A 25,745-nucleotide genomic window follows, 5' to 3' on the forward strand; every position below is an offset into this window, starting at 1 on the left:
GCGTTGTGAAGACTGGGAGAACCGCGAATCGAACCACAGACGCCGCAGTCCATGAGGCACGACTATGTCGGCTATTTCACGGTAACATCGCGTAGGTCAAGAGTAGTATTGCACAAACCTTGGGTAATTATATGTTTACGTGGTGAGAAGAAATTCGTATTGGCGACACTGAAAGAAAGTGCGTCATTGTAACTATTGATAGCCCCACGAGGATTGTGAGGCTTGTTAGTATCCTGGTGTTGAAACGGCTCGTTGGTACCAATTCAAAGGTGCTACTGGAACAAAACATTCCGTCATCTCATTAGCCGTTGGTGTATTTCGTGCATCCGTATTTGCGAGCCGGTCGTCCATCGGTACGAGTACGACGTCCTTCCTCTTCGGATGTTGTTCTAGAATCTGAACCGCGTGGCACAGTCGATAGATTTGCTTCTGGAACCTTGCTCCTCACGTTTCTGCTAATGTCGGGAATGGCGATCCCTGTTCCGCGGCTGTCAAGTTCGCTGTCCTATCGAGTGGCGTTCTAAGGCTTTAATACAATCCTCCGCCAATCGAGAGGATTGCTGGGCAGGGAGAAAGGCCATGTGCATGGCCTCTTAGCCCAATGGAGGGCCTTGGGCCGTTCATGTGTATGGGGATATGGTTTTGCGGGGTAGGCGAGCATCTTGTTAGGGTGCGGTGACCCGACGACGCAGTTGCTTCACGCCGCACCATGGATAAAGCGACTGAAGAGCTACGGAAGCAAAATCGGTGCGTGTCAGAGCGCACGAAAAGCTTTGTATTCTCATGGCCGTCTTTACGCGGTCAGACTAGCTGAACGATATCATTGGTACTATAGGCGCGTTAACGGATGCAGTGCCCCTAATGAGCGGCGACCTCGAGCAGATCTCTGGGGGCAAAGTGCTCGAGGTGCTGACACACGCTACTGATATAACGCGCCCTCTCTGCTTCAGGAGCATGCCCAAATGTGTGTGCGGGCCTTGGTAGCGAAGGTCGAGTACCTGGGTTCGTCGCCTTTAGTGCTGACGTTTTAATTTGCTTCCCGCTGGCAGAAACTTGCAAGGGGTGACAAGGTCGTGGAGATTTACCGGTGTACCACTTCGACAAACTTGCCTCCGCAACTGTTCCTGTTCTCGTCCGGGAAGTCGCTTCAGCGTTTCAAACGCTAGGAGGATTCTGCGCATGTGTCAAGGCGACCAGATGCGGCGCTCGCAGGATCGGCTTCCAAGCCCTGGAGAGGTCGCAAGGCAAGCCTCGGCGGAGCGACAAGCGAGGAAGCATGTCTCCGCACAGTCATGCTCAATCAGTCACCGCCAGGCTGAAAATACCAACATGGAAGCAGATGCGCGTGGTGATGGCGTACGATATTTGTTAGTAATCTGAAACCGGTGCGAGTGCCTTCACCAAAGAACCGATGCGTGTGCGGCGTTGCAAAACAGTGGGGCATGGAACTTCTGGGCTCGTCACGATCACGTTCAGGAGTTGGGGCCCCGGGGTTACGAAAACGGGCCGCTCTTGCCCAGAAAGACAAGGGTCTTCTGCACTAATTACCCCAGATCACTCGTCTCCCTGAGCGGGCGCATCCACAATTCAGCCCGCCGTCTGCCAACAACAGACTGTGTCACAGTGCGCTTTGCAGGGTGTCGGCACCTCGATGACTAACGTCTGTGGCTTGCGTACGCTTGTGCTCAAGCGCTTGCATTGCGCTCAGGACCTTTAGGCGCCCCAGACGTACTCGCACAGACCGTTGGCTCCAGGGCTCGCTCTATCGCCTTTGCAGACTGGAACCTGGGCCCGATTGCCGGAAAGGCGTCTCGAAAACACCACAAAAGGGTTTCTCCACGTGGACCCGCGAGGGTACTAGCACAGAACCCCTGCCATCTATCACACGACAGCAGTCACAGCGCCGCCGCTTTGCAAATTCAAAGTTTAATAGCTCGGAAGGCCCGGCGATCACTCCGCTCAGAGGTTAGATTGGGGATGTTGCGCAGGCTTTGAACTTCCCGCCTTCGCTGACCCCAGCCTCGACAGTAAGACGCGATGAATCTTCTCACTGGATGGAGAACCGGGTGGATGCGCAAGATACACGCTAGCATGCCAACTATCCCAGGCAAGATAAGTGCCTTGACGTCGTAGCTCTACCATAGGGCAGCCTGAAGACGTTCACAGTGCATGCTTAGGTGCCGCTTTTCATGCATACAAAATTGAGCTACTACCGTGCCCCTTGCGTCCGGCTCTTTTCGTAATATATCGTCCCTTCCCACGGTTCCACGCACGCTCTCGATAGTCTTTGTCCGCAAACGTTATTCCCGTTTCCACCGTCGTTTTCTTCGCACGAGCCGCCGCGTCTGTTGACGCGCCGATACGAAGCCACTCCAAAGTTAATTGCGCATTGAGCACTGAAGCCACCCACGATCAAGTCCAGGGCCTCGACAAGATCTACAACATCGAGACGTTTACCGGCAGTCGACAACGTCTTGAGGAAGTGGCTTGAACCGGTGGGGACAACACCATGCTCAGATAACGCCGAACGAGAGATACACACAAACCCACATCCTACCATGGAGGACCCCCGAGCGGTGCTCGCGAAGCGCTACTTCGCGTATCCGAACTCGCTCGATCCAATGACTCCTACGTTTCAAAAGGGCTTAATCCCGCTGGTCATATTCGCAATGGCCTCGCTGATATCTGTCTTCGCCCTTCTGTGCTTCATTACCTGGCGCCTTATAGGATGGCGAAAGAGCTACAGGGAATACGTGGGGGGGAACCAGTACATACTTCTCATTTTCAACTTACTAATAGCGGACCTGCAACAGAGTATCGCGTTCGTGATCACGTTCCACTGGTTAAGGATAGAAAAAATCTTGGCTCCTACGGCACCTTGCTTCATACAGGCTTGGTTCTTGCATATCGGAGACATCAGCAGTGGATTCTTCGTGTTGGCTATCGCCGTTCACACCTGGTTGGGTGAGTCTTGATTCCATCCGCTATCTTTGATACGTACTGACAACACCGCAGGTGTGGTGAAGGGATATCGGATGCCCTATGGTTGGCTGATAGTATTGATTGTTAGCATATGGTGCTTCGCAGTTCTTCTGACTGTCTTGGGACCTGCATTGCATGGCAATCGCTTCTTCACGCGAGCTGGAGGCTGGGTAAGTACGCCCAAACTCACTGCCCACCTACACATACTAATGTTATATGACAGTGCTGGGTATCAGTTGACTTCGAACCTGAAAGATTATGGTTGCACTACCTGTGGATTTTCATTGTAGAGTTTGGTACCATTGTAATTTACGGACACATCTTCTTTCATCTGAAGGGTCGGCTGAGAAGCATTATCAACAACGACACCAGCAAGCTTTCTCGCGCCACCAAATTCATGGTAAGTAGTTCCAGGCATCAGGCTGATGCGACTTGCCTGCGAAAGAAGGCTTCTTCTCTCGCTTGACTCAGACAGTCACTGTACCCAGCCCAATGTTCATGGCTTGCGCTGACTTTATCCTCATCACAGATCCTTTACCCTGCAGTCTACGTTTTTCTTACAATGCCCATAGCTATAGGCAGGATGGTTTCGATGGCGGGAGTACATTTACCGGACACTTTCTTCTGCGTCGCTGGTTCATTCCTCACATCGTGCGGCTGGGTTGACGCACTCCTCTACACCCTGACACGTCGAGTCTTTGTCAATTCAGAAATCTCGAGCCACGCATACAACCGCACCACCACCAACACAGGCGGCAACAATGTAGCGCGGGTTGGTGATGACTATGGCTTGCACACCATGAACAAAGAGGTCGGACGGACTGTTACTATCGTCGGCGGGACGAACCGCCTTTCGCGCATGGTGGACAAGAAGAGAAGGGGACACACCGGCCTAACCGAGCACAGCGCTTCCGGGTCCCAGGACTCGATAATGAAACCTATCGCAGGGACGAGTGGTATCGCAATCGTCACCGAGACGAACATTCAAGTCGAGTCGGCGTCGGCGCGCGACAGTGACGAGACGCAGCGGCATATCAGTGAAGGGGATATGAACAGGCATCCGCAGCCATGATGATGTTAGCGCAGCACTTGTTTTCGTATAACTAATGCATTCTCACGAGCATTTTTGTTCGCGTCCCGTATCCTAAGATTTTGGTGTCGATGAGTGGTCGGAACCGTGGATACTGCTTTGCTCTTCCTGGGATGACACAGTGCATTTAGAACATGAATCCCATTGGTAAGTATTGTACATCGAGTGCTAACGTTATATCCGCGGATTTGTGGAACCAAGTCACGATCTTTTGGGTATCTTGGGAATATAATGTTGTTGGTGTTTGGAGGTACGTACACGCGAAGCACAGGAAAATGGCCGGAACAAGCCACACCATGTGCGTTAATGAAACTTCCATCAAGGTAATGTGGAAGAAACATTTGCAGGTTCATGTCTTGCTTTTTTTCATTGTCGAGGGGTATCGGAACCTGATAAGTAATACACATCGAGGCTTCTTTTCATACAGAGCGTTCAGTATGTTGTCTCTGACATGCCATGCAATCTGTTTACAGTGTGACAGGTCATCTCTTCAAATACAACGGCGAAAGATATGTCCAATCATACATTGTCGGCCCGCCCACCCTGTAACGAGTAGGACTTTATTGCGGACACATCTTCGCCATCTATTGCACAGGTCCCTGAGGGAGCGTGATTCGGGTGCGGCGTTCAGATGAGTCGGAGTTGGCGAGTTCAGGGAAAATGTCGTCGTAGTCAACCTCGGGCTTCTGATTTTTCGCAAGGTGACGCCTCCTTTCTATGCCAAATTCAACCGTCCTCTTATCCAATGTGTCTCTTCGTTCATTCAGTTTGGCTTCTTTCTTGTTCAACGCAGCTACTTTCTGCAATAATGAAGCTTCTCTATGATATAAAGAAGCTTCTTTGCTATACACTGCAGCCTCTCTCTTGTTTAACATCGCTTCTCTTGCGTTGACTGCAACCTCTCTCCTGCTTACTGCGACCTCTCTCGTGTTGACCGCAGTCTCTCTCTTGCTTACTTTATTTTCTCTCTTCGTCAAGCTCTGGCTCTCGCTCTCGCTGTGCTTTCCATCGACACGGGACCGGCTTAGAGCTTTTTCTGGTAGACTTGATCCCAGGTTGCCCTGCACGATACCGGCCAAGGCATTAAAGCCTACAGAATGCCTGGTATTCGAGGAGGGGGTAGGGGTCTTGGTCTGTGCTTCTCTGGCGTTCTCCATCTTGAGGAAGTACTGGATGCCTCTGAGAACTCGTTGCTTATCGAGAGAATGATTTTTCCTAAGGGTCAGACCATTGCCTAGACGCACATTCGGCTTTAAAACCCCACCGACCAATGTACCACGGAAGTTTTCGAGCGCTCTATTCATCGACATTCTGACCGGATGAGGCAACACTATTGGGGGCCGATCGACTTTAGACGAAGATTGAGTAAAGTTGAGTTGGTCATAAGTCAAGTGACATCGCCTGAAAGGATGCCTCTCCTCAGACAATTTCTCGCCATCGTTAGCGTTTCGAACAAAGATAGTGCACGATTCTTCTGATTTTGAAAGTTTGATTGAGGGCTGACAGCTAGAGGAAAGTTAGTGCCCGTGCGGACGACATTGATGGTTGTACGTCTTACTCGACAAATATAAGTCGGCTCAGATTGGGGTGTTCAGATCTGATTTGATATATGCGTGGGGGAGGTTTTCGTACAAGTGGCTCAAGCAGCCTCATCTTTGCCTCGAAACTGGCATGGTCCATATCACTTCCCCACGGCTTCACATTCACGTAGACGGAGCCGTCTTCAAAACATCCCCAACCAGCGACAGGCTCATAACTTTTGTAGAGACTGCCCAAGTTGACGCCATGGCCCGGGGGTTCCACTACAGAAGGTGTAGTGCTGCCGGTCGTACCTTCTCGCAAAGTACTTGCACTCCGTCTACACCCCAGGAATCGAAACTCAAAAAGTCGGGTGGGAAATTTGTACAGGCTTCCAAGGCTGAAACAATGCTTAGACATGCGTCCGAAGTTGGCCATGCTGGTGTTTTCCGACCACTGCAGCCCACCCTCTCCCGAAAGGTTTTATGCGTCGGCCGCTAGTGTGCTCGTACATATAAAAGCTACACGATTTCGTACGCGATGTATGCGCGAGGCTTATCGCTCGCTTCGCGATACAGATGCGGACGTGGCGATCGGTGTGCTATCAGAGCGGTGGTATGCGCATGGTCGGTTCGCGGTGGCAGCGCGTGCGCTGTCGGCGCGGACAGGCGGAGAACGGCGGGCGCGGGGCTCGTGACGGGAAGACAGCAACTGCAGCATGCAGGTGAAACATGCAGCAGCGACGAGGGCAGTGGTGTGGTGGCTGCGAAGGATTTATTCGCGGATGCAACTGGCGCAGAAACGCACATGAACAGGGAGCACGGGCCGCGTACGGTGCACAGGAGATCGACACCGCGAGACATTGGCCACCCTTAAATACACCTCCTTGCACAAGGCCGGGACCTCGCAGTGCGCATACTATTCTTCACATGGTTTGTTACTTTCACCCACCGTTCGGTACGATGCAAAGACCCAAGTCCACGGGATTTGGTCCATCACGGGACTTGGCACCTCCTACGCGACGCGCCCATACGATGACGACATGCGCGACGACGTGCGGTGAGAGAGCTGCAAGATGAGCATCAGGGTGCAAGAGAAGCCATGTTATCTAATACAATCACCTCGCCGCCCAGTATGCGCACGAGGGAGTCATCATTCCCAGGTTCAGTCAGCGCTTCGTTCATCTAGACGCCAACCCAGCGCCTTCCCTTTTATGCCGCTGAAAACTGTCACTTCTACCATCGCTAAGAGAACAACTGCTTCAAACCCTCGAGAAAGCAGTGCCAGCAGGACTTCGACCCCAACTACTGCTGTACGGGCACCATGCAACCCAGAGTCCGTGGAACCTTTTGTCGCCGTGATAGTCTTAGGATGCTATACATCGAAGAGGACGACGACTCTTTGGTACACGACGACGATAATGGTAGATGCGAGGTCACATTGCGCGTTCGTGTCTTCTCTCGTCTTCTGAGCTCACGGCTACCACGAACATGGCTCCTGGGGACCACTGCTGTTAGGACGCATCCACTTTATCCACGATGCTGTCGATCGCCATGGTTCGCGTAGAGGGAGTCGTGGGCGTTGGCGGGGCTTTCCCGTCCGCCTGGGTCGTGGCAGGCTGTAGCTGAGTCGACGACGTGTCCATAGGTTCGCCCTCTTCAGGTGAATCATCCGCCTCGCCAACAACTTCTTCCACCTCCCGTAGCCAGTTTGCTTTCAAAACGTCCATGGGAGGGTCTAGATCGCCTGGCTTCCCGCCTCTTCGAGCCTCGGCAGCGCTCATTTTTCGCTCACCCCTCTTGTGTGGGTGAAAATGCATTCTCCTCAGATGGCTGGCGGCGTTGTAGCACTCGTTATACCTTTTCCCAGTCTGACAAGCCTTGCAATTGGCAAGAAAATTCTTGTCGGGTGAGGTGTCGATGGTAATCCAAACTTTACGCGTCTTCCTATGCACGCGATTCGTGTGTCTTGGAAATATAATTAGCACTCTTGGAGGCACATTCAGTCTTCCTGACGCACCGGCGCAGCTCATGTTCGCTACGAAATCCTTCAGGATATTCGTTACATTTTGTGCATTTAAGGCGCAGCACTTTCCGTGGTGGGGTCTTTCCCTGGTTGAGAAACGTTGGCGACGTTGTCGCGCTGTCAACGATGGGAGCCGTTACAATGGATTCCTTAGGCGGCGCTCCCGGGTCCGCGGTCTGAGTCCCTGAGGTGCTAGTAGGTCCGTCCTCTTTCATCTTCCCTTTGCGTCTTATTTGGGGCATATGCTCTCGATCCAAATGATGTTAGAGAAGGGGAGCAAGGCTGCAGCCGGGTGTGAAGTTTGAGGGATGCTTTCTGTACAGGTGAGGCCCACTTTTCTCGTCTCAGCGGATGCCCCGGCGAATGATGCCAGAGGGTCAATGGGTCGGTTTGTCGGTCATCCAAGAACGTCTCAAGGTCAGTTGATCAGAGTGGACAAGGCAGCGCCAAATACCTTCTGCCTGATGTTCCGAGTTTTACGGGTTAGTAGGTTGCGCGCGAAACTCAGCCTCGAACGCTGATTTCAGCCCGCACGCGGCGTCAGCCTCGCATGCTCGCATTGGCCACAGCTGAAGCTCCAAATCCAATAAGCACTCAGCTCGCCTCTCCAGGTAGTGGCTGCAGCTCCATCGTCCAGTCAAAAGCCCGAGGGTGTTTCCAGCTGCGAAGACCTGATTCTGCTGGCCAACATACTACAAAAAGAAACATCCTGCGCGACTCTGATTCTATTCGAGCTGGATACCTCCAGATACACAAACGCGACGATTTTGTCACCGCTGATGCTATAGAGGGCACGACAATTCTGTACATAGCGTGGTCATCTTCCCACCTAACTCGTAACACTAGCGTGTTCGTCTATTTCCAGCAACGACGTTTATCGTCTACGCCCTGCGTTGGGAGCGATTATTGCTACGTTTCACTGAACCTCCAAACGAAGGGAAACCTCTGATGCGTTCTTCCATGCTCTCCTTGTTTCTATCGTTTCTAGCCTTGTCTGCGGAAATCCGGCGCATCCGCCTCGCTGAGCCGCGGTTGACCGGTGGACTCGGCTCCAGCTGAGTAAAACGGGTCACCAAATCAGCGTGCAAGAAAACTTGTTTACAACACGAAGCGGCGGACCTTGATCCAATAGTCCCTCCAGCATTCGTACGCCTTCTGCATGCATGCCCAAGTGGACCTGCATGATCGGAGTCTTTCCATCGCTAGCCAGCCCGCCTTCAAGTGTTTCTTGACAGTCCGCTGCAGCTTCGGTCTCCTGATGTACCTGGCACTACGGGTTCAGAGAGCACTAGGCCACGGCTGCATCCTATTCTCCGTCTTCGTCCGAAACGTACAATGGGCTTCGCGTCAGATCGGCTAGCAAGGGCCGCGGCTGACAGACACGAGTCGCAGCCTCAACTCTGAAACCTCGCCGTTTGCTAACCAGCAACAACCGAGATGTCGATATCATTGGACTCGCCGTATATGTTGGTCGGTGCACGCCTGCGTAATTTTCGTACATTCCCATATATGTACATGACGCCGATACATCGATGACGACGCGGAGGGCAAGGATCGCCAGCTCCAATAGACTCGCCTTCCCTCTCCATGTTGGTTGCAGAGAACGACAGCCTTCTCCGGTTAGAGGCTCACGGTTCTGTCAGCACTCCGACTCAATGCCTACAGTCAGGATGAATCAGAGTTTCATCTAGCTTACGAGTCGCACACCCCACGTGCACACCATTTCCTTTGTTGAGCAGTCATGTTGCTACTATGGTCGACTGAGATGGATGGTGTCGCCAGGGTGCCAAAGCTAAAGTTTACGAAAAATTGCATTGCCGTTGCGCAACTACAGCTGATATTCACTTCGGCATGATCGCGCAGGACTGCCGTTCTAGTATGTCCTGTTGATGCATTTTCTTCAAGTCAGGTGTTGTGCTGACTGTATCATCTTTTCTGGTGTGCTTTGAGCTGTGCCTTGTTCGTGGCATGGTGAAGGAACGTCTGGGACTAACCCAGGGCTTGGTGACAGGAATAGCTGACATAGTATGCGCCACACTCTAAAACTTCCGTTGGACTAAAGGAGAAACACAGCTCGGACGATGTGTTATAGGTGCGCTTTCTGCGTTGGCTTGAGCGTGAAGCGTTCCACGTTTCTCAGCCTAAGGTATGTCGTTCGCGCCACAATAAGCTCCTCAGGAGAACACATGTCGAAAAAATAGCATACGCGGTTTTCCGGAATAAGCCGAGCCTCCTATTTCTTAGGTTTCTGTTATCATACAACTGACGATGCCCCAGCATGGAAGCATATCAAGCGTGGGGTCAGGTCGCGATAGACGTTACGAGTATCTTACAAGGAGGCTTTGGTAGTCGCTATGGTGACTTCTAGAGTTGTGTATGCTGTTGAGATTGTGAGAATGGGAAATGACAATAGAGATCCAGAGACGACACAGGAAAGAGTTAGGGTGCGAAAGCAGTATGGACCGCTAGACTGGCGACCAAAATTACTTTCATGCATAGACAGCTTCGGCGATTCACTACGTTCTACTTCTATTTATTACATGCTAGTTTCGCGTAAGCAACACTCTGTGCCAAATTCGTCCTCAAACACGCGCTTCTTAGTTGCTATGCTAATCTGTCCGTATAGAAAAGAGTATATACTGGAACCTCAGTTTGTAACAATGTTCGATATGTAGGCATCCTGCCGTCACACTCGCTATCCTAAGCCTATGCCGATCACCTCTGCCTTGTATTTAGAAAAGAAGAGTTATGAAAGAGGTCTTGCCTCAAATCGCCCGGTGCGTTTAGTAAGCCGTCTGAATACAATTTCACGTCATGTCAAGCTATTTCATCACTGAGCAGCTCTTCGCTGTGTCAAATCTCGCTACAGGAAACGGACGCATTATATATGCGGACGGACGAGCCAGTCGTACACTTGGAAGGTCCGTCGCATCAACTTGACAAAAGTCCAAGACATGGCGCATGGAGATATTTGGGGACGAGAAGCATGTCATCAGTGTTTACCTTCCAAAGATCATCCGCGTGCGATTCCATGGCTGTTTGGCCGTCAGGTGAGCGTCGCGCATTGCAACATGACCTACGCCCAGCTGACCCCGAGTTGCTAGGGCATCTGAATTTCTAGGATCATCATCACAACAGCCACTGCTCCGCAACATTATGGAGGCGACACATAGCGGGTTACGAAGCGGTATGGCTTGCAAGATCATATTGTGATTGTCATGGTCATCGTACCGGGCCGATGAGTCGCTTGCCACGAGGTGTTCTTCTTTTGCGCCTTCAAAAGGTTGTCTGGTGACGTCTGATCCCCCAAGAGCATGATCGCTACTCGCAACCAAGTTCAATGCAGCTCTCTAAATGTGGTCTATAACTTTACCTTCGCCGCGCACTGTCCTATCTGCAAACGAAAAGGCAACCGCACATGTACCCTTCGGTTGATACTCTCGTGCTTACCTTATATAAACTTCGACAGCGTACTTTCTAACCCAACACCCCTGACCCCGCCTTTTACCTCGATCCCTCTCAGAATCAAAGTACAACTTCAGAGTAACAGATCAGGTACGTTCGGTAATTTAGTAACACAGCTCGTGCTAATCTTCTCACTCCAGCACACTTCGCTATACCCTCGAACACCGCGTAGTCGACCGATATGAAGATCGTTACTACCATTCTCGGACTGACTGCCGTTGCCGGTGCCCAATTCAACTACGATGACTGGCGTGCACCTGCCTCGGGCGACCTTCGTAGTCCCTGTCCCGTGCTGAATGCCCTTGCCAATCATGGCTTTTTGCCGCGGGATGGGCGCAACAGTAAGTATTTGGATACTTTGCATCCATGCTGGCTATACTCGGCGCTAGGACTGCTTCCCTGGAGTACTGCGGCGTAATGAGCCTCAAACATGGCGCATTTGCTCACACAAGCCTCATGTAGTCACCCAAGGGGTCCTGATCAAAGCCACCTCCGCCGTCAACCTTTCCACCGAAGTAACAGTCGGTCTCTTCCTCGCAGCCCTCAAGACCTCATCGGATCCAGCCAGCGGCGCATTCACCCTCCAGGACCTCAAGAAGCATAACATCATCGAACACGATGGTTCTCTGTCTCGCGCCGACACAGGCACTCCTGGTGCAGGCGACCAAGAGTTCAACCGTGACGTCTTCAACGAGTTCAAGAGCTTCTTCAAAGGCGCGACGCAGATTTCGCTTCCGCTCGCGGCGGCTGCGCGCTGGGCCCGCGTGAAGAGCGCTCACAAGAGCAACCCCAACTTCCTCTATGGTCCTTCTCAACGCTTCAACAGCTACGCGGAGACGTCCATCTACTTCCAGCTGCTGCTCGACCCCAACAAGGGTACTGTGCCGCTAGAGTGGCTCGAAATTGTTTTCTGTAAGTTGTCCAAGACCCTAGCTATAGGTCAAAGTTTAGGTGCTGCATTGCTCTACTAGGGGTAACACAGAGTACTCAAATCGTTCACCGGGCATTCTACCGAGGTTTCTGGACACGCTGACGCCTTATAGGTGAGGAGCGTCTCCCTGCTCGCGAGGGTTGGAAAACCCCGTCCTCGATCAATGGTCTGGGCACGGGTGGTGTCCTCTTGAAGCTAGCCATGGCTACGGACGAGAAGGATGCTGACATTGTATTGCCGGGGACTGGTAATGTCATCTCGCACCCAGCCTAGATAGTGCGGTACAAGATGTGGGGCTGCATTTCTCGGTTGCTTACTGCATGTCAATCTTCTTAGTAGTAAATGATATGTGCGTTGCATGTGTGTTGATACTGAGATGTGTACGCGTGTGTAAATATCGAGTGACCTCACCACGAATATCCATGTAATGCGCAAGCAAAACTCAAAACTATGTACGAGAAAACTTTTCACAAGGTAGATACTATCATGAGCCCTGGAGCGACTCTCCCATCCCACCAAGAGTGACCATCTTGGTGACCTCGTACTCCTTGATACCCAACATGCTTCCCTCGCGTCCGAACCCACTCTCCTTGACACCGCCAAAAGGCGATGCAGGGTCAGAGATCAATCCGGTGTTTACACCCACCATACCAACCTCAAGCGCCTCAGCGATCCTGTAACACCGCTGTACATCGCGGCTGAAGAAGTATCCGGCAAGACCAACGTCCGACGCATTAGCCAATTCAATGACCTCAGCCTCAGTCTCAAACTTGAAGAGGCCTGCAACAGGGCCGAAAGTCTCCTCGTTGGCGAGCTGCATGTTGGCCGTCATGTCACGGATGACAGTGGGCTGGTAGAAGTTGCTGCCGAGGTCCGGCAGCTTCTGGCCGCCGATGAGGATCTTTCCGCCCTGCTTCTCTGCGTCGCGCACGTGCGCTTCTACCTTTGAGACGGCGCGGTCGTGGATGAGCGGGCCGTGGGTGACGCCCTCGTCGTAGCCGCCGCCGACCTTGAAGCCCTTGACCTTCTCGACGAACTTTTCCGCGAAGGCGTCGTAGATGCCAGACTGGACATAGATACGATTGGCGCAAACGCAGGTCTGGCCTGACGAGCGGAACTTGGACGCTATAGCGCCGGTTACGGCGGCGTCGAGGTCAGCGTCGTCGAAGACGATGAAGGGTGAGTTGCCACCGAGCTCGAAGGAGAGCTTCTTGATGGTGTCGGACGATTGCTTCATGAGGAGCTTGCCTACGCCTGTGGACCCTGTGAAGGAGACCTTCTTCACCGTCCTGGAGGAGGTGATGGTTTCGCCAATCTCAGGGGTGTTCTTGAGCGCTGTGACGAAGTTGATGACACCCTTGGGAATACCGGCTCGGTGGCCGAGTTCTGCGAGGGCGGCTGCTGTGAATGGTGTCTCACCGGGAGACTTTGCTACGACTGTGCAGCCAGCTGCGAGAGCAGGACCAATCTTACGGGTGATCATGGCCGCTGGGAAGTTCCATCTAGAACAGATCAATAGACCTCTACATGTCGGCCTGGAGGTACTCACGGTGTAATGAGACCGCAAACACCAACAGGCTCGTTGATGGTGAAGACCCTGTTTCCAGCGACACTCGCGGGAATGGTGCTGCCATATGTCCTGGGTGCCTCCTCGGCGAACCACTCAAAGAAGTTCGCCGCGTATGTGACCTCACCCTTCGCATCGGCAATCGGCTTGCCATTCTCCCACGTTATCAACTTTGCGAGGTCATCGGCGTTCTCAATCATCAAATCGTACCACTTTCGTAGCAGCTTCGATCGCTGGCGGCCGGTGGTTTTGCGCCATTCGGGAAAAGCTGCGGCGGCAGCTGCGATGGCAGCCTCGGTATCGGCGCGGTCCATCTCGGGTTGTGTGCCTATCGTCTTGCCGGTCGCGGGGTCTGTACTGAAGTCAGTTCTGGCGCTCTTGTAGAACAGCCATGCGCGTACCATGGACCTCGAAGGTCTTGCCCGACTTTGCAGCTATCCATTCTCCGTTGACATAAGTCTGCGCCTCCTTGAGTAGCGACTTGTCGTTGAGCTGACTGGTGTCAGTCCTGTCGCATGGCATGTGCTCTTCCCGTCACCATCACGAAGCTTCCGCAATGCATCGCTCCGTTCCACTTACCTGCGGCACTGAGTGACCCATCGCGTAAGATCTCTGAAGTATGACAGGCAGGGAGCTTCTCTGTATGTAACTTCGGAAACCGTTCTGTCTCGCAATTGCTCTTGTACAAGCTGCAAAGGAGCGCATTGCGGCGGGACGCGGAGCACTTATACAAGGACACTTTTATTCCCACCGACAGGCCCGAAATGGCCCACTACAGCTAGATCTCTAGCGCGCAATTCCGATAAGGCTCGGCGACGCAGTGTGAACGAATGGTTGTGCAGAAGTGGGCGTTGTCAGGTGCTATGGACCGCGGGATGCGATGACGTTTGGGGTAGCTAGCTCGCTAGAGAACTGCTCGTGCGGGGACGTGCCTGAAGCCGAAGCACGTCGCGATGTGCCTACTCCTGCAAATGCTCTTGCAGAAAATTCAGATGAGATGCTCCTCTACATGTTTGCGAGCCGTGTGACTCCTTTGTAGCGCCTTCGGATCCATGGTGAACTTGGCTTGTGCCCTCTGCGCGTCTATGGCGTGTATGTTTCCATGGTGGAGAAGAGAAGAGCACCCTGGCGTCCCGAGGTCGGTCCCTCTTCAGCTAGCTGCGAAACCACACCCAAACCAGTCTCCTTTGCGATTGAAAAGCCATCTTGGTGACACATGGTCAAATGACGCTACATGCCATATGTCATTCCACGGTATTGCGCTCCAAAGCATCCTGGGTCCTTCCGCGCTTCACAAAAATCCCCATAAGCTCACGGCCACGGTATATCGAATACGATAGCTATGAGTAGCTGCAAAAAAGAAGGTAATCAATTACTACGTCAGATATACTGAGCATTGAACGCCACCCATTCCTATTCACACCCTTTCGCACAAGATGCCCCATTTACCAAGCCTATCAAAACTCCGCCATGCCCAGTAATCAAAACCAGTCACGAACTCCTTTGGCTATGCAGAAGACACCATCGAGCCAGACCACCTAATTGCTTCCGCGGCTCCTCAACACCCTCCCCTTGGCAAGCCCTGGCCCGATACTTGAGCTGAAGTTCGTGATGGTCAAGTTCTCGCGGTCACCCTTGCCCTCGCCGCCAACGGTCTTCCTGGTCATCCTTTTCATCGGCAACTTTGTGTCTTCACTGCGTTGCTTCTTAAGCGGAGGAGCTGCCATGACCGTGGTGTCAGAGTGAGATACGATGGGCAAGGGCTGCGTGTGGCTTTCGTGCGCAACGACATTAACATCAAGCTCGCGAAGAGAGGCCCCCACGGGTACGGTGCCAGAATGTGCGCTGACAGAGCGACCAAAATTGGGTTTGGTGACCGCATTGAAGATGTCGTCGTTTGTTTCGTTCTCTGTATCGTTGAAAATCAAAGCTTTGGTAGGACTGCGAGCCTCTGCGGAAACGGGGCGATCGCGAAGACGTGACAATAGGCTTTCGTAATTTTCAGTCCGTGGCAGCTTGTCTGGAATGGTGTAGTTGACGCGTTGTGGCGTTTCTCCGGTGGGGTTGTACTCGAGCAGATTTTGACCTTCGATCGTCTTTCGGAGCTCGTGCAAAGGAGCACGTATGTTTGCATCCTCTGCCAAAGCCGGCAACATCTCCTTGAGCGCGGTTGTTTGAGCTGCAACGTCAGACTCCAGCGCTTGTACGCGAGCAAAGGATGTGGCAAGGTGCTCCCCAATGCTCGAATAAGACGACTGGACGGTAGATGACAATGCACTGAGGGAAATTGTGTGAGCAGTGTGATGGGCATCATTTTGCTCGCGCACACGCGACATGATGTCGTCCAAGGAATTTAGTTGTGTGTCCATCTGCGCCATTTGTGCCTCCACAATCTGCACTGTGCTCTTGTGTACTGAAGTGGTCGTATTCTTGATCGAAGTGGACTGTTGGGTCACTGCCGAGAAATCGCCCTTGATCTTAGTCTTGACAGCATCTTGCGACCTTGATATTCCAGCAAGGATGCCATTGGAACTTTCCACCCAGATACCCATTCCCTCGGAATATGCGGACTGCTCGGTTTCGAAAGATGCGTTTGCAGTACCAATCTCTTCGCATACGCCAATCACTCTCTCGTTCAAGCGTTTGTCCTTCGCGTCCTCGCTGGCATTGATAAGTGAAGTGACCTGGGCGAGCAGCTGCTGGCGCTCCTCTGCTGATCTCTGCTTTTCCTCGTCAACGACTTGAAGCAGACGGCCTTGGGACGCCTTGTTGGCTTGCACAAGGGCTGAATTCGCTTTCAGGACTTGGTGATGTAGTCGCTCATTCTCAGCTTGTTGCTCGTTGAGGGATTTGGTCAGATCGACGAAAGTATTCTTAAACTCTCTACCTAGGGCTTGATAGGAAGCATGGAGCTGTGGCAATTAGTTTAGTGTACGCCAATGATTCGCTCAAATGACATACCTCCGCCTGAAACTTCTCCAACTCCAGAATAATGTTTGCAGATATCTTCTCGGCTGCCGCAGACAGCTCGTTGAGACCGGCACCGACTTTCTGCTTTACATCTTCTCGCAAGGTCTTGATCTCTTCTAACACTTCGTTCATGTCATCACGAGCTTTGGCGGTTTGCTCGTTCACCTCTTGCTCGGACATCCCGAAATCCTTCATCTTCTCTTTTAGAAAGGTTTGTGATACATCAAGCTTGTCAAGCTCATCGGTCACGAAAGCCTGCATTCTGGTCGATAGAGACTCCATCATCTGCTCCTGTTGGTTCCGGAACTGCGCTATGCGGGTATCGACAAGCTGTGTCGTATCCACCACCTGGTGCCGAGACGTTGCCCAGTACTGACGGTTCTGAGACTGCAGTTCCGACTTCCGGCGAATTTTGGATCGTAGAGCGTCGATATCAGACGTCGTCTTTCCTAGTGTAGAGATCATGTCTTGGCCGATCTCTGCAAGTTCACCTTCGGTTTTAGCATGAGCTTTCCGCATCTCGGTTTCCTCAGCGAGGTTCTTTCGTGTCATAGTCAGGACTGCCTCGGTCTTGTCAAGTAGACCCTTTGTGCCTTCCAGATTGAGTCTGATCTGCTCATTGTCCTTCTTGAGGGTTTGAAAATTCGTTGTCAGGCTGAAAAGCTCCTCCACCTTGTTGCGAAGGTTCGCCTCCATTGTTTCGATCTTGTCACGTTGTTCCTCGCTCAAGATGCGCCTTGACTCGCTGATGGTGGCCATCTCTTCATAATTCTCCTGCGTGAGGTAGACACCGTTCCGCTGTCTGGTTGCGATCAGCTCGCTCTTTAGCTTCTCGATCTCGGCGGTAAACTCTTTGAGCAAAGTCTTCTTCGACATGAGTTGGTTGATTTGTGGCTTGTTGCGGATATTCTTTGCGCGAAATGCGTAGTCGAGGGTCGATATCGTTTCTTCGAGGTTGCTCTTCGCGGGTGATAGAGTCGCAATGATGCAGGTCTTTGTTCGACCACCTAAGGAGTCTTGCAGCAAGCGGGTTAATTTGGACTCTCGGTATGGGATGTGTGAGCTGCGTTCTACCAGCGCGTTGATAACGCGGCCAAGAGTGAGCAAGCTCTTATTGATGAGACCTGCCTCAGCTGCGCGCTTGTTCTCTGCTCCACTTCGTTGGATGTTTTCGCTTCCAGCAAGGTCAACAAGGTTGAGTTTCCCGGCGCTCAAATATTCAACACCATCTTCCGAAGTTCGCTTCATGTATACGGTAATTGTGAAGACAGTGTGACTACGCGAACTCAGATCATTGCATTTGGTCGCTGCAACTTGTCGCTTGTTGGTTCCGTCAGAGAGAAGCTTGATGCCTTGAGCGGCTGACTTGAGGTGACACTCTTCCATGCCCTGGACCAAAGTGGTGCTGTGTCCCTTCTTGCTGTTATCGTCGTAGATCTTCAGCTTCACAGCATCGTCTGTCGACAACAAATCGCGCAGCTCTTCGTTGTACAGCTCGATAAAAGAGCATTTAACCGAGTTTTCCGTTTCCTCTGACTCGAGTTTGTTGAAGAGGGCGTAGAGAACGCGTGGAATGATACCGGCGGCATCTGGGAGAGGAAGGATATTTGAGATGTCACCCGTCATGGTGTAGGTTTTGCCAGTACCGGTCTGGCCGTACGCAAAAATGGTGCAGTTGAAGCCACCGAGCACCTTGTACACGTTAGTTCATCTGACTGCACCCTGTTCGGTCCACATACCTCGTCTAGTATGGGCGCTACAACTTCATCGAAAACCATGTTCTGATCGGCGGCAGGCGAGAAAACCTTGTCGAACTGGTACGACTTGTTGCTGAGCGCACTCGGGCCCATGGAAAGATCTACAGTGCTTCCCTTGATTCCACTCGTAGACACTACAACGCCGGAATTCTCTTTGACTTCGCGATCGTTGCGTCCTCGACACCGGACGACGACATTGATGTTTGTTTCCTCATCGGTGCCTTCGAAGTCGCGCTCCTTGCGCTTCAGATTCGAGGACGGTGACGAGCGCACGCTCCGCATGGAAGCAACTGACTCTGCCCGTGTTTGTTTCCCGTCGTGCGCAGGTGTTGCGGAGCGCCCGCGGGCGAGATGTGAGGTTGGGCGCATGATTGGGGGGCGCATTGAACCCGACGCGGGTGCGCGCTTTGTAGGCACCTGCGCAGATCGAGGGAGCCCCGACATGTCTGGCAGTGTTGTGTGTGCTCGTTGAAAAGGCTGGCGGTTAGTGATTATCGTGTTGATGGAAGCTCGGCACAGGTAAACAGTAAACACAGGCCAGGGTGAGCAGATCCCTGTCGCGCTAGCTGCTCACCCCAAGCGCGCGGAATCGCGGCGTGCACCAGCTCAACACCTGCAACGACGGCGTTTGATGCTGCCGTGCTTCCTCGCGTCGTAGCATGATATGATTACTTGAGTTCTGTCAGCCATTTGTCTAGACTAACAGTGTCCGTCGCCCACGTTCCCGCTCCAGCTCTGCTACCTTTCCAAGCTTGTGACCCCACCACCCCTCCTCCCAGGTCCTCACGCTGTGCCCCCACGCATTCGAGCAGCTGCGTGCCAGTGATTGCGCAACTACAATCCAAGCTATACACTACCGCTATATGTTCGCTCTTGGTAGTTGTTAAGGGTGCTGCCTGGGTCCTATCGCTGTCTCACTTTTGACCGCGTGGACAACCCACGGGAACAGCTAGCACCAGCACCGCCTTCGCGGCCCAAGACCGTCTCGCAACGAAGCGCCGCAGCTACAAGTCGACCAAGCGCCAGAGTCACCGGGCGCTGAAGCTCCCGAACCTCAACCGCTGAAGCTCCCGAACCTCGACCGCTAAAGCTCTAGGAGCCCAGAAGCTCCACAGACCGAAACGATCGTAACCGCTTTACGCCGCTCACACGAAGATATCCTCGGCCACGAGACGATCAGACCTGGCAAGCTCGGACTCATTGCCGTGCAGGGACAGACCTTAGAAGCTTAGTGGACCGCTGCCTCCACTATGGAGGACGGCGCGATGCAACTGGTGCCCGGGCGGAGCATCGGCTTCATGACAATCGGCTCTTCTTTGCACGAGATATTGACCACAATAAAGGCAGAGGTCCGGGCGTTTCCGCGCTTTCATTTGTACCACGATGACTTGCGGCCCATCGCATCGCCCGTTCACGTCGTTCTCCCGGATAACGGCCTACGACTGCAGTTCGATGGCCCAGACCAGCGATTGCGGCTGATTGAAGTGCTCGACTTCACGAAAGCGAGACTCGTATACAAGGACGTAGAAGTCTTCAAGCCTACCGAAGGTCATGGTGGCATACCCGCGGGAGCCTCAGGGCCCAGATTTAGGCATATATATGATAAGCTGCTGGGACCAACGTATGGAGGCGAGTACCACCCTCCAAGTAATGACGACCCCAATGCGAACGGCATCTACAACCTCTCGTACCCAGGTGTAGCCTTCAACTTCCCTGTCCAGCATTCTGCGTATTCTCCGAAGAAGGACTTCATATCACTGCTATCGTCTTCGGCAACTGGGCCTGCAAAGTCCATGGCCATCTTCAGTGGCGAGTCATGGCAGAAAGCGCGAGGCTCTCTTTTTACAGCTCCTGCACCCAATCCGAGAACTGTCGCATTGTCAGGAAAGGGCAAAGAGGGTAGCCCGGACGAGATCGAGCAGGTAAGAGTGCACGGAGAAGGGCGTATAGAGCTTGTGCGGCGATCAAGTCCTGCATTCTGGATTGTTTTAAGCGAAACTACCCCACAGGATCTGATCATGGAACTGGGAGCGCCGGATTCGATCTACAGGAAGAACGACCACCGACTGTTGATACACAAAGACCGCAGGATGAGCGATGTATCCGAGACTTCTGGTGCAAGATTGACGCCCGATGAATTGCTGGGTTCGGATCATGGATCGGCAATTGACACTGATGATGATGATGATGACTGGGAAGGTGACGATGAAGCGGCACTTGAGGCTCAGGAACGCGAAGTGGCCGCAGCTGAGCACTTCTACAACTACTACCATCATGGATTCGACATTCTCATCTCACAACCGACCCAAATATCTCCGCCCTTGCAAGCGTCCGGCAGCCTGGCGTCTCAGGGCGAACTAAGTGTTCAACCACTTAACCATCTCACAGCCACCAAGGTTATATTCCATGGCAACGTACCCGGATCGTACCAATTCAACCGCCACCGGCGTTCACGATGGACCCTTGACCATGTCCCGTCCGAGCTTCGAAGAGAGCCGTTGAATTCTGAGATGACGTTTGCCGACATTTCGAGAGAACTCAAGCAGGTCTATCGAGACTCTTATGCAACAGAGGAGGTTGAACGCTTGCAGCAGCGTGGTATGGCTCTGAATAGGGGTTGGGGCGATAGTCCGGGCAGCAGCGTCGAACTTCTGGGTGGATGGGAAGATAGTTCCAACAAGAAGGGCAAGTTTGCGAACGCAGGTTCCGACATGCTGGAAGGTGCTGGTGACGTTGGAAACGTGGAGCTCTTCGGATTTCCTGGCTTAGTATTCGAGGTCTTGAAGAATGGAGCTGTGAGTTCTCTCACTGTCTATTGAGGACCGGAGCTCTTCTTGTCGGGTCAGATCAGATCACTGTTTGGCTGAATTGCGCTTTGTACTAGAGTTTCCGTTTGGCGTTGCCTCATACTGCGGCGTATCAGAAACCTCGATGAGTTAACACATGAACGTGTAACTGAACGACTCATACCACCAATAAAATACCACATGTATTTATTCCCAAGCTTTTACCGCTGATGTTCGTCGCATATATTGAACCCATACCAACGAGACGGCAGTCGGGGTTGGTGGTCGCTGTCCAGGTTCAGCCGAAGAATCTCCGCAGCATCGCCGAGGAAGCTGAGCTTCGAAAAATGTCTCGAGCGAAACGACTCAGACGGAAACCCTGCCCAGGATGCTACTATGGTAGCCCCGACGCGACTTCTACGCGCATCATGGTCGCCCACGCTCCGCCTGCCAAAATCGACCTTCCCACCACGTCCATTGCCCGCATTCACCGCCGAATACCTCCGCCGATGCACCGATGAGCACTATGCCTGGCAGCAAAGCGCGCGCTCGGCGCCCGATGCGAACGGAAAGACGCCTGCAACTTTCACGCTGCACGACGGGCCACCCTACGCCAATGGCCCGCTGCACGTTGGCCATGCGCTGAACAAGATCACAAAAGACCTCATCTGTCGCTTCCAAGTCGGGCAGGGCAAGAAAGTGAGCTACATCCCAGGTTGGGACTGCCATGGTCTGCCCATTGAGATCAAGGCGTTGCAGGCGCAGAAGAAAGACCTAACACAGACGGATCCTGTGGGTGTGCGGGAGGCGGCGAAAGAGCTGGCTGAGACCACGATTGAGAAGCAGAAGCAGGGTTTCAAGGAGTGGGCTGTCATGGGCGATTGGGACAATGCATATAAGACGATGGAGAAGGGCTTCGAGATCAGACAGTTGGAGGTGTTCAAGAAGATGTTTGATGCGGGACTGATCTATCGGCAGTTCAAACCCGTATACTGGTCGCCGTCGTCGCGCACTGCGCTTGCAGAAGCAGAGCTGGAGTACGACGAGAACCACAAGTCTCTGGCGGCATTTGTGCGGTTTCCGGTACAGGTTGACAAGCAGCTGAAGGAGGACGCTCTCTCAAGCATTACTGAGTCGGTCAGCGTGGTCATCTGGACAACTACGCCTTGGACTCTCCCCGCGAATCGAGCTATTGCCGTGCACAAAGACATGATGTACTGTGTGGTGCAGGATCCCGAGAAAGATAATGAGAAGATCATCATCGCGGCCTCGCGTGTGGAGGAATACCAGAAGATACTGGGGCGCGACCTAACCGTTGTGCTGTCCGAGCTTCGGGGTTCAGACCTGGCTGGCCATCTCAATTATGAGAACCCTTTTCAGAAGGCGAATGGGTTGCAGCCAATAATCCACGCGGACTTTGTGACAGACTCATCGGGAACTGGACTTGTTCATATAGCCCCAGGGCACGGCATGGATGACTATCACGCATGCAGCGCGCTTGGTATCGATGCATTTGCCCCCGTGGACGATGCTGGCGCATTTACGAAGGAAGCCTTTCCTGAGCAACCCGAGCTCCTCGAGGGTCTCGCCGTCTCAGACCTGAAGAAGACCGGTAGCAACGCCATCCTGAATCATCTCGACAAGCTGAACCTTTTGCGAGCAAAGCACAATTACCGCCACAAGTACCCCATCGATTGGAGAACGAAACAGCCAGTCATTGTGCGGGCGACTGCACAGTGGTTTGCCAACGTCGATAGCATCAAAGACAGCGCTATGAAAGCCATCGAGAATGTCAACTTCATGCCCGCAACTGGTCGCTCGCGATTGGAGAGCTTCATTCAAGGGCGTAGCCAATGGTGCATCTCGCGACAACGCGCGTGGGGTGTGCCGATTCCTGCTTTGTACAAAGTCAACAAGGACGGTCAGTCGGAAGCCGCTATGGACGCAGAGATCATTCAGCACATCATTGATGTTATCAAACAGCGCGGTATCAATGCTTGGTGGACAGATGCTCAAGACGATCCCGCTTGGAAACCTACGCACCTTACTGGGTCATATGTGCGCGGAACAGACACTATGGATGTATGGTTTGACAGCGGCACTTCATGGTCCATGCTCCCACCGCGAGATGATCAGCCTGTCGCTGATGTGTATTTCGAAGGCACTGACCAGCACCGTGGGTGGTTTCAATCTTCTCTATTGACCCACGTTGCAACCCAGCCCTTCGGGAATGACTCCGTTCAAGCGCCCTACAAGACACTCATTACGCATGGTTTCACGCTCGATTCGGATGGCCGAAAAATGAGCAAGAGCTTGGGGAATGTCATCAGCCCCGCACAGATTATGTCCGGCGAGCTGCTGCCTCCGGTCAAGCGAAAAAAGCAGAAAGGTGTCAAACAAGCGGACCTCGTAAACGCTGCTGCTACCTACGATGCTATGGGATCTGATGCATTGAGACTCTGGGTGGCGAGCAGCGATTACACAAGAGATGTCACTATTGGCCAACCTGTCCTCATGTCTGTGAACCAAGCTCTGCACAAATACCGAGTCACCTTCAAATGGCTTCTTGGCGTTCTGTCCTTGCCGTCCTGCCCACCTCTCTACAGCTCTTTCAGCGAAGTGCGCAATGAACTCGTTGGGCAACATGATCTCGAAGCATCACAGGCACCCCTGAAGAACCTCGCAGATAGGCTCGCAGTGCATCGACTTACTCAAGTCAGCCACGACGTTCACGGCTACTACAGCAAGTATGAGTTCTTCAAAGGCGTCAACCTGATCAACAGATACATCGCCAACGACCTGTCTGCCTTCTACTTCGAGACGCTCAAAGACCGCATCTACACAGGCTATAAAGTAGACTGCCAAGAACTGCAGAAAGTTCTCGGTCTCATCTTCTACGAACTACTGCAGATGCTCGCACCAGTGTGCCCACTCCTAGTCGAAGAAGCTTGGGGCCACGCACCCGAAGCGCTCAAAAGTAACAGTGTGCACCCCGCGCGAGCGACCTGGACGCCGCTCCCGCGCGCAGATCCGCAAACCCAGACTTTCATGACCGAAACGCAAACCTACATCGACCGCATCAATACCGCCATAAAAGTAGCACAGGAGCGCCTTCGCATGGAGAAAAGGCTCGGCTCGTCGCTGGAGTCCGCTGTTGCCATCTATAATGACTCAGGGTCGCACTGCCCGTGGTTCACCAATCACTTCTCGGAGGCCTTTACTGGCGACGTCACGCAGGCGGGACCGGAAGCCCTAAACGTTTCGCAACGTGATGAGCTAGCAGCCTTGTTCGTTGTAAGCCACGTTGATCTGAGTTGGAATGCAGTGATCAAGGAAAAGGTTGACAGTGATGTGGAAAAACAGACATTTGTAGCTGACGAGGCGAAAGGATGGGGCGGGGAGGTTGCTGTGTATTCAGCGCCTGCGGAGAAGTGTCCGAGGTGCTGGCGATACCAGAAGGAGAAGCACAATGAGTTGTGCGGGAGGTGTGAGGAGGTGATTAGGGAGGAGGCGTAATGTACAACTATATTGTAAGTTTTGTATCTGTGTATAGTAGTGAGTCCTTGAGCATTGCATGGCGTTACCACATTTTGTATCATACACAATCACCTTTCACTCAGAAGATTATGCCAAGAAAGTTTTGTTTAGTGACCATAGAACACCGGGAATACCCATGTTACATCGAAACGCCTCACCATGGACGTCAATGAGACACAGTCAATGCCAAGCACTCCAGTGGAGCCTCTGGATTCTCCGGATCAAGAGGTACTAGCGTCATGGTTGCACTTATCGTAACAAGTACCATCGCTGCAGCCTGGAGATGTGAAAAGGTGCCATCACTGTCCAAATCAAATCACATTCCTGAATCCATTTTCAGATCGCTCTCGGTCCTCTGGATAAATTGTTTCTCAGATTTTCTTCCAATACAAGTCTCCTCCGCAAGACTCGAGTCCAGTCGTACGTTTCTGCACGCAGAGTCTCGATCCTCCAGACGCGACTTCTAGTGATTATGACATGCCTAGTTATCCAATCTCACGCCGTCGCCCGAAGAAATAAGCTCGCGCTCAGATAGCATTGGATAATCCGTGATTACTACCACTTTCCACTAAGCTCTGTCTGGACTACTCATGAATCGTCGAGCCTCCTACAGGACGCTAGCCCGACATCACGACCGAGGCTTGCGGCAAGGGCGAAGGAGTCGTAGCGCTCCTACGCGCTCTACCATATGCACGACCTCAGAAGGACGGCACTTATGTTTAAACCACGCCGTGGCGCCAATTAGACTTCGTGTGCGCACATTAGTCCACATCTGGTGGTGAAGATCTTTGAACGGCACCATGGCCTTTGCGAGCTGTTATGATGGCGCTGCGAAAACGAGATCGTCTGTAGCGCTGGGAAGTAGAACTGATTCAACTTCAGCTGCTGGAATTTCGCCAACTACAGGTGTAGTCGTCAATGCGGATCCTCAGCACAATGGCGCCGGAAGAGTTGCCTGGTGATCCAGGAGCAATGAATGTAGAGTCAGCCCGCCGGAAAGCAGGCATTGCTCATGAGCATTGGGGTCGACAGGTAAACTCGGACCACAACTTTTGTCTTCATGTATGATTCGAAAATGTTGTGATGAAGAAAGAAGGATTGAAATAATGAATGTTGA

General features: G+C 52.7%; 9 protein-coding genes across 9 annotated transcripts; 4 read left to right on the forward strand and 5 right to left on the reverse strand.

The window, feature by feature from the left end:
- Positions 1-759: 759 nt before the first annotated feature.
- CC84DRAFT_482586 (uncharacterized protein) lies at positions 760-1,296 on the reverse strand. The gene is made up of 2 exons (XM_018186449.1): positions 1,086-1,296; positions 760-998 (listed from the first exon to the last, which is right to left on the reverse strand). The coding sequence occupies exons 1-2, from the start codon at positions 1,179-1,181 to the stop codon at positions 807-809; spliced, it is 288 nt and encodes a 95-aa protein (XP_018040735.1). The 5' UTR covers positions 1,182-1,296; the 3' UTR covers positions 760-806.
- Positions 1,297-2,558: 1,262 nt separating this feature from the next.
- Positions 2,559-4,054, forward strand: CC84DRAFT_1213698 (uncharacterized protein; the record flags this gene model as incomplete). Its single annotated transcript, XM_018182563.1, has 4 exons — positions 2,559-2,964; positions 3,016-3,152; positions 3,206-3,382; positions 3,512-4,054. The coding sequence occupies 4 exons, from the start codon at positions 2,559-2,561 to the stop codon at positions 4,052-4,054; spliced, it is 1,263 nt and encodes a 420-aa protein (XP_018040736.1).
- A 301-nt stretch (positions 4,055-4,355) lies between these two features.
- Positions 4,356-6,361, reverse strand: CC84DRAFT_482603 (uncharacterized protein). Its single transcript, XM_018186450.1, has 2 exons — positions 5,631-6,361; positions 4,356-5,578 (listed from the first exon to the last, which is right to left on the reverse strand). The coding sequence occupies exons 1-2, from the start codon at positions 6,026-6,028 to the stop codon at positions 4,657-4,659; spliced, it is 1,320 nt and encodes a 439-aa protein (XP_018040737.1). The 5' UTR covers positions 6,029-6,361; the 3' UTR covers positions 4,356-4,656.
- Positions 6,362-7,103: 742 nt separating this feature from the next.
- On the reverse strand, positions 7,104-7,830 carry CC84DRAFT_1213700 (uncharacterized protein; the record flags this gene model as incomplete). Its single annotated transcript, XM_018182564.1, has 2 exons — positions 7,104-7,557; positions 7,610-7,830. 2 exons carry the CDS (start codon positions 7,828-7,830, stop codon positions 7,104-7,106), a joined length of 675 nt encoding a protein of 224 aa, XP_018040738.1.
- Positions 7,831-11,020: 3,190 nt separating this feature from the next.
- Positions 11,021-12,390, forward strand: CC84DRAFT_482663 (Cloroperoxidase). Its single transcript, XM_018186451.1, has 4 exons — positions 11,021-11,170; positions 11,221-11,421; positions 11,543-11,992; positions 12,124-12,390. Exons 2-4 carry the CDS (start codon positions 11,262-11,264, stop codon positions 12,282-12,284), a joined length of 771 nt encoding a protein of 256 aa, XP_018040739.1. The 5' UTR covers positions 11,021-11,170; positions 11,221-11,261; the 3' UTR covers positions 12,285-12,390.
- On the reverse strand, positions 12,360-14,576 carry CC84DRAFT_1161330 (succinic semialdehyde dehydrogenase). The gene is made up of 4 exons (XM_018177704.1): positions 14,158-14,576; positions 13,980-14,070; positions 13,561-13,930; positions 12,360-13,513 (listed from the first exon to the last, which is right to left on the reverse strand). Exons 1-4 carry the CDS (start codon positions 14,176-14,178, stop codon positions 12,496-12,498), a joined length of 1,500 nt encoding a protein of 499 aa, XP_018040740.1. The 5' UTR covers positions 14,179-14,576; the 3' UTR covers positions 12,360-12,495.
- Positions 14,577-14,950: 374 nt separating this feature from the next.
- On the reverse strand, positions 14,951-18,796 carry CC84DRAFT_1161332 (kinesin-domain-containing protein). Its single transcript, XM_018177705.1, has 3 exons — positions 18,288-18,796; positions 16,540-18,240; positions 14,951-16,490 (listed from the first exon to the last, which is right to left on the reverse strand). The coding sequence occupies exons 1-3, from the start codon at positions 18,585-18,587 to the stop codon at positions 15,117-15,119; spliced, it is 3,375 nt and encodes a 1,124-aa protein (XP_018040741.1). The 5' UTR covers positions 18,588-18,796; the 3' UTR covers positions 14,951-15,116.
- Positions 18,797-19,275: 479 nt separating this feature from the next.
- Positions 19,276-21,403, forward strand: CC84DRAFT_482911 (uncharacterized protein). The gene has a single exon (XM_018186452.1). It carries the CDS (start codon positions 19,556-19,558, stop codon positions 21,122-21,124), a length of 1,569 nt encoding a protein of 522 aa, XP_018040742.1. The 5' UTR covers positions 19,276-19,555; the 3' UTR covers positions 21,125-21,403.
- Positions 21,404-21,460: 57 nt separating this feature from the next.
- Positions 21,461-24,725, forward strand: CC84DRAFT_1161334 (isoleucyl-tRNA synthetase-like protein). Its single transcript, XM_018177706.1, has one exon. It carries the CDS (start codon positions 21,488-21,490, stop codon positions 24,605-24,607), a length of 3,120 nt encoding a protein of 1,039 aa, XP_018040743.1. The 5' UTR covers positions 21,461-21,487; the 3' UTR covers positions 24,608-24,725.
- The last annotated feature ends 1,020 nt before the right edge of the window (positions 24,726-25,745 follow it).

This window comes from Paraphaeosphaeria sporulosa (genome assembly GCF_001642045.1).
Source record: "Paraphaeosphaeria sporulosa strain AP3s5-JAC2a unplaced genomic scaffold CC84scaffold_2, whole genome shotgun sequence".
Taxonomy (NCBI): Eukaryota; Fungi; Ascomycota; class Dothideomycetes; order Pleosporales; family Didymosphaeriaceae; genus Paraphaeosphaeria; species Paraphaeosphaeria sporulosa.

What these genes read in the sequence shown, in the direction of transcription:
- CC84DRAFT_482586 (XM_018186449.1), bottom strand. Translation starts at nt 1,181, where the DNA reads ATGCGCAGAATCCTCCTAGCGTTTGAAACGCTGAAGCGACTTCCCGGA. An exon ending in TTTGTCGAAGTGGTACACCG is followed by an intron (nt 999 to 1,085) that starts GTAAATCTCCAC and finishes CGACGAACCCAG; the next exon opens with GTACTCGACCTTCGCTACCA.
- CC84DRAFT_482603 (XM_018186450.1), bottom strand. Translation starts at nt 6,028, where the DNA reads ATGGCCAACTTCGGACGCATGTCTAAGCATTGTTTCAGCCTTGGAAGC. An exon ending in AGCCGACTTATATTTGTCGA is followed by an intron (nt 5,579 to 5,630) that starts GTAAGACGTACA and finishes ACTTTCCTCTAG; the next exon opens with CTGTCAGCCCTCAATCAAAC.
- CC84DRAFT_482663 (XM_018186451.1), top strand. Translation starts at nt 11,262, where the DNA reads ATGAAGATCGTTACTACCATTCTCGGACTGACTGCCGTTGCCGGTGCC. An exon ending in GCCGCGGGATGGGCGCAACA is followed by an intron (nt 11,422 to 11,542) that starts GTAAGTATTTGG and finishes AGCCTCATGTAG; the next exon opens with TCACCCAAGGGGTCCTGATC. An exon ending in GTGGCTCGAAATTGTTTTCT is followed by an intron (nt 11,993 to 12,123) that starts GTAAGTTGTCCA and finishes GACGCCTTATAG; the next exon opens with GTGAGGAGCGTCTCCCTGCT.
- CC84DRAFT_1161330 (XM_018177704.1), bottom strand. Translation starts at nt 14,178, where the DNA reads ATGGGTCACTCAGTGCCGCAG. An exon ending in TGGGTCACTCAGTGCCGCAG is followed by an intron (nt 14,071 to 14,157) that starts GTAAGTGGAACG and finishes GACACCAGTCAG; the next exon opens with CTCAACGACAAGTCGCTACT. An exon ending in CAAGACCTTCGAGGTCCATG is followed by an intron (nt 13,931 to 13,979) that starts GTACGCGCATGG and finishes ACTTCAGTACAG; the next exon opens with ACCCCGCGACCGGCAAGACG.
- CC84DRAFT_1161332 (XM_018177705.1), bottom strand. Translation starts at nt 18,587, where the DNA reads ATGCGGAGCGTGCGCTCGTCACCGTCCTCGAATCTGAAGCGCAAGGAG. An exon ending in TAGCGCCCATACTAGACGAG is followed by an intron (nt 18,241 to 18,287) that starts GTATGTGGACCG and finishes AACGTGTACAAG; the next exon opens with GTGCTCGGTGGCTTCAACTG. An exon ending in TGGAGAAGTTTCAGGCGGAG is followed by an intron (nt 16,491 to 16,539) that starts GTATGTCATTTG and finishes TAATTGCCACAG; the next exon opens with CTCCATGCTTCCTATCAAGC.
- CC84DRAFT_482911 (XM_018186452.1), top strand. Translation starts at nt 19,556, where the DNA reads ATGGAGGACGGCGCGATGCAACTGGTGCCCGGGCGGAGCATCGGCTTC.
- CC84DRAFT_1161334 (XM_018177706.1), top strand. Translation starts at nt 21,488, where the DNA reads ATGGTAGCCCCGACGCGACTTCTACGCGCATCATGGTCGCCCACGCTC.